The sequence below is a fragment of the Parasteatoda tepidariorum genome, chromosome X1 (genome assembly GCF_043381705.1).
Source record: "Parasteatoda tepidariorum isolate YZ-2023 chromosome X1, CAS_Ptep_4.0, whole genome shotgun sequence".
Taxonomy (NCBI): Eukaryota; Metazoa; Arthropoda; class Arachnida; order Araneae; family Theridiidae; genus Parasteatoda; species Parasteatoda tepidariorum.
The window spans coordinates 46,470,734-46,476,733 of NC_092214.1; the positions used below are offsets into that span (position 1 = coordinate 46,470,734).

Consider the following 6,000-nt stretch of genomic DNA (forward strand, 5'->3'; position numbering starts at 1 on the left):
TAATTAAATGTAGGACAGTTTGAGAAATTTTTTGCAATTTTCTTACAATGCAGAATTAATATGAAATTAGCTTCCTATTTAAAGGTGACAATTAATTTGTTTTAAAACACCCACATATGTCAAGAATTCTTTATAAAAAAAATTGAAAGAATTTTTGTCCCAATCATGGAAAGTTCAGATTATGTATATCACTAATATAAGGATGGACACTTATCGAATTTTTTTTAATCTTTTGTTAACACTAGAGTGCCCAAGGAAGTCACTTTGACTGCTTTTTCATTTACAAAAAATGTACAAATAATAATGCATAAATTATTTTTTGCCAAGTGAAGTAAATTTTTTTATTGTTAATATTTACTAATAACTTGTTATATAACTGTAAATAATAATAAAAAAATTATTAAACAAATTTCTTTAAACATAAGTTATTCTTTCACAATGCAGTCAGTCATTTTGACTGCCTTTGGGCAATATAGAGGTATATGCTAAGTTCAGTCTTTCTAGTGTTAAGCAAAAGTCATTTGCAACTGGTTATCAAATATTGGGCGTCAATGTCTTAATTTAGTTCAAAAAATTAAGTTCAAAACTTGCTAATTTCAAGGTATGTATATCGTTAACATAACGCAGGACACTTTGCAAATTTTGAAAACTTTATAGCAAAGCGAAATGCATTTGAAACTAGTTTCGTATTAAAGAAAAAGCACCAATTTATTTGAAAACGCCATTATATGTCACGAAATATTTATAAAACATTTAAAAAAAGAACTTTTTTTGTCAAAAACATACGACTTTAGAGTAATTATAACGTTTACAAAGGGATGAATGAATTACGACTTTTTTTATTAATTGTTTGTGATGCTATATTTATTTAAAACAGGCTTCATAATTAAAAGTGAGTGTCAATTTGTTTGAAAAATCCATAAATGTCAGGAAATATTTATAGAAAGTTTAAAAAAGAACGATTATTCCGAGACAAACTAAATGCAGCGACAATAAGAACATGTATACCGCTAACATAAGAGTGGGCAATTTGCGAATTATTTTATAGCCTTTTGCATTGTGAAATTTAGTTAAAGCTGATCACATGTTAAAAAGTAATTGTCAATTTGTCTTAAAATATCGATACATAAAAAGAAATAATAGCAAAAAATTTAAAACAACAAATTTGCTTCTTTCCAACACACGCTAATTTTTCTCAATTTGGAATTTGAAACTGGCATCCTATTAAGAAATTGAGTGTCGATTTATCTAAAAACAGTCATATATTTCAAGAAATATTTGACGAAAATTTAAAAAGAGAATTTATTTAGTCGAAAATACGTATTGAAGATCGAAATGGGCTCTAGGTTACAGAACTCTCTACCTATTGCAACACTTTACATGCTTTCACCATTAGCGTGTGGAGATTCATAGAGGAACGAAGCATGTTAGCTTCCGTCTTGATTTTTAAATAGATTGAATCCTTTTAGTTAGGAAACTATATGGAACTGAGGAACTGAAGACTACATTAAACATATAGTTCTAAATGAAAGCGTCATGGAAATTTAAGAAAATATTTTTAACAATTAAATACGAAAAATGTTAAGAAAAGGAAAAATGTCGTAGTACATTCCTATTGATGGTGTTTTCAATATGAATGTAAACAATAACAATTTCGAGCTCAATACCTGCTCTGGTTCCGGTTAGAAAGCTTGCAATTGCTTACTACAGCTTATTCCACGAGGCGATATTTTCAAATGGATAATTTTGTTTTCAATAAAAGAAGTAAATTAGAAAATTTCTGAGCTCAAATCCGCCGTATTTCATAAGATATTAATGTTATTAAGCAATTCTGGTGAGTTTGAAGTGAAAATTTGTTTTAGTTATTTACAGACATATTGTTAAAATAGATGACATGGTTGCTATATTTTGAATAATTCGCCTTTTTGGCAGTCCTGATTTGTCCTCTTTCCATTTGCTTATTCCTGTTTGTTCTTGTTGCAAGCTGTGCACCATCTTACGTTAGTGTTAGCACCTTTAGCATTGCAAACACAAATATTGTTATCATTGTAAGCACAAGTAATAAGTAATCAAATACCACGTTTGTAAGAATATTAAAACACAACGATCACGCTGTGAGCCAAATGACTTTAAAATACACCGGGAACAGTAACCCGGAAGTGTAGGTGGTATGGAGCTTGCAGTGTTCCCTAGTGTAGAAAACACCATCCATGCAACTGAAAAGAGGAGGAGAGGCATGGAACCGGCCTTCTCCCCAGGTGGCGTATTCGAGCTTTGCGATCGCCTATATCACTAGCATGAGTGTGGGCACTTCATGATTTTTTATGAAATAGTTGGCACGAATTGCCCTCAGGGCCCGTTCTCACTATATCCGATTCTTTTTCATACGCTAGCAAATGCTGAGAATGTATGAGGAGCATCTCGCGTGGAGCATTCTCACTGCTTGTGATTTTTTTCGGTGCAAAAGTAAATTATATTCAGTGAGAATGACCTATTGGAGATTGAAATGGGCTGGAGGTGACGTAGAGCAGATTTCTCTACCTATAGCAACACTTCGCATGCTCTCGTCAATAGCGTGTGGAGAGTCCTAGAAGAAGGAAGCATGCAGGTCGTCGGGCTACAGAAGTGGGGAGCCATCCCCTATACAGAGGATGCTTCCCAGACAGTCGCCAATAGCCTATTGTGCAGCTCTAGAGCGACGTTGTTGTTAATTTACGTCGCACTAGAGCTGCACAATGGGCTATTGGCGACGGCCTGGGAAACATCCCGGAGGATGATCCGAAGACATGCCATCACAATTTTGATCCTCTGCGGAGGGGATGGCACCTCCGCTTCGGTAGCCCGACGACCTGCACGCGAATCTAGAGCGACGTAAATGAACTACAACAATAACAACTCTTGATTTTTGAATAGATTAAAAACTCTCAAGTTAGGAAACTATATGGAACTGAAAACTGCATTGAACATAGTAGTTACAAAAGAAAGTGGCGTGGAAATTTTGAAAAATATTTGTTTTCGCGACTGATCACATGCGGTCCTGTCTAATGTGCTTTAGTAAGATTATAACTTTTAAATTATTTGTTTTATTGAGATCTAGTTTTTCCTTAAAGCCGTTACCCTGGTAACAAAGAAAAGCAGTTAGTATTGGGTTGTATGTGCGGGTGTTTTGTAAATAAAAACGGTCCTATAAGTTCTGTAATGCTGTTTTTAATATAAATCTCTTTAACAACTAAAGTACTCAAATTAATAAAATGGCGGATTTTTCCAACCACACCGAGGTAAGTTCGCTTAATAACTTAGTTTTAAATTAGTTAAAAAAGTAAAGCAGTGATTCCTTTGAACGGTAATTATGATCCAAGAATTCCAAATTTTCGTTTTTATCGATTGTATAAACTTTCCATTTTAAGATATGCTGTATGAAAAGTGAATATTTTATAATTAAGAAAAAATGCTATTTCTATTTGATCCCGAAATTATTCAGCAAAGAATTAAAATTTCAATTGTCATTAAAAGATCAAATCTACTGATCTTTTTAAAAGATAATAAGGCACTCTATATTCTTTCTCGTATGTACTATTTCATTATGCTGATTAGATCTGTTAAAATAATGCTTGATTGAAAAAAGGAAAAACAAGTACCACTGAAACTTGAATGGTATGTATATTACTTGCTCGTTAGAGAATTTAAAAAGGAAATATCAGTTTAAGCAAAAATACAAATAATATGACATGATTGTATTCTTTTAAGGAAATAAGTTCGAATAAGATAATACGTCAACTCATTTTGGTAATTGTTTATATCTAATGAATGATGCTACTATTAAGGAGTAAAAATTCTTTTTTAAGCGCTTTAGAATCAAAATTAGAAGTATTACTGTAGCAAATGTTTCTATTATTAAATTCTGAGTGAACTTATTATATTGGATTAATGTAGAAATAATATTAAATTTTATATTTTCTTTTATATATTTTTTATTGACTTAATTTATTTTACTTTATTTTTCAATGAAACGCCAATGAACTGAAACCACCATAATTGGTTTAAATTTTTCCTCACACATTTCTTGCATTAGTATTCATCTTTTGTGTTCTTATTTTTTTTTAATCAGAAACCTCAATTGATCTACAACACTATAGGGAAAAAAAGAAAATTTCACAAAAAAAAGAGTGAAATAGAAAAAAAACTATTCAGTCAATTCAATTTACTACTGATAACAAATATTATATATGAAAGAGATTGAAATTTATCGGATGAAAAAATAAATTCTCTGAGAAAAAATTTAGTAATTATAAAAAATAAAGTGAAAATGTTCTTAATTTTAATTAATTTTAGCTTTTTAAAATAAATAAGCATTAAAAGTAGCATTCTTAAAAATACAATTAAGTACTGGGCAAATTAAATTGATTTACAACATTCTTATCTGCAAAATTCTTTATGAAATGAAATAAATTAGCATTTTAAATGTTGTTTCAAAAATAAAACAAAATTTCAAGAAAAGGAAAGAAGAAAAAAAGCCTCCATGTTAAAAGAAACGAAGATAAAAAATGTCTTTGATTTTGAGCAGATGATAAATTCTCTACTCTTTATCCACCTAGTTATGTGCATTATTTATAAGAATTCCATCTACTGATAAACAAAACAAGAAATTTAAGAACAAGGAAAGGGTTATGTTTGAAATCTATATTTTTAATAAGAACTGATTAAGCACTTCCATCGAGAAAAAACAGCAAGAGAATTTGATGCTCAAAATCAGTTTTATTTTATTTTACTACCATTAATACAGAAAAAAAAAGAAATTAGTGTTTTTTCCCTTTTGTTTTAATGTTTCCTTTAATTTTGCTTACGTAGATCTGATGGCATGATATTTTTTATTTTTAAATTTTATGCGATAGAGAACTACTCATCTGCCTCTATTGCCTCAACAATTTTTGGCATATTTGATGGTTATAGTGTGTAATCAGATTTTCTCTAACAAGGTTTAGGCTGAGATCAAGAATTCTTTTATCAAAATGCTAAGATGTGGCTTTGCTTATGAATAAGATTTTGTTTGCCAGTCTGCAAGTTTTGATATATTTCATTTTTATTTGTATTAAAATGTTAAAATTCCACTTAAAAAATAGATTTCTGGCAGGTGTGAAACTTAGAATTTCATAAAAATTATGAACCATATGCTACCATAGCAGAAACCCTGTACTGCATAAATTGAAATTTTTGTCTTTTCACATGGGCATTTAATCTAAATTATCTAGTCTCTTCTTCATTTTTTTTAAAATTATAAAATGTAATATTTTGAATTATGTTTTTTTTAAGTTGTGTGAATAAAAATTTATTTCCTTTTTAAAAAAAATCATTGCATTATATGTATTATAGTATGTTAATTTTCTTAGTTCACAAATTTAAAATAAACTGTTTAGCATATTATGTGAGTTTCAAACGAATATAATGTATGTTGTCCTATACTAGCTTATAGACTTATTATTGGATTTAAATGTTGATTTTTTTAGGATGCTATAATCTACTACAATAGAGCTAGAATGTATCGAACAATGCAAATCATTGCTGTGGAAGGGATCAAAAGAAATCCTGAAAACCCTGTATTTAAATTATATTATTGTGTCTCACTCATTCATGAAGGTATTTGTAACTTTCCTATTTTTAGCACTAAAATTAGCTAATAAAATGTGATTAGAGTATTTCCTCACTATTAAAAGAACTTTGCCAGACGTGAAACTCACATGCTTGCTGCTACTGTGGTTACGAGGATAAGTCACTTCAGATAGGACTCATGGTTTTGGAGCAGAATGGGAGAGTTCTGTCACTATTTCGATTAACTAATATGAGTTATGGTTCTACTCTTGCTATAATAGCAGCAAGCTATTTTGGGCTTTTAATCCGGTAAAATTCTCTTAATAGTTGGACAGCATAAATGTTATATTTTATTTTGTATTTTATAACCGTCATTGAACAGCTATCCCAATTTTTGGGTTTATATATATATAT

At 30.1% G+C, this 6,000-nt stretch overlaps 1 protein-coding gene across 4 annotated transcripts in view; it reads left to right on the forward strand.

The window, feature by feature from the left end:
- The window catches only part of LOC107448569 (tetratricopeptide repeat protein 21B), a 96,466-nt gene that overhangs the window by 34,417 nt on the left and 56,049 nt on the right, over positions 1-6,000 (forward strand). For 2 of the 4 annotated variants that reach the window (XM_016063823.3, XM_071187859.1), the window contains exons 1-2: positions 3,124-3,278; positions 5,505-5,634. In XM_016063823.3, the coding sequence (XP_015919309.1) occupies positions 3,252-3,278; positions 5,505-5,634 (157 nt within the window). In that variant the 5' untranslated portion in view covers positions 3,124-3,251. Of the gene's footprint in view, positions 1-2,918; positions 3,055-3,123; positions 3,279-5,504; positions 5,635-6,000 lie in introns of those variants that run through there. The other 2 variants (XM_071187858.1, XM_071187857.1) reach the window with 2 other exon arrangements.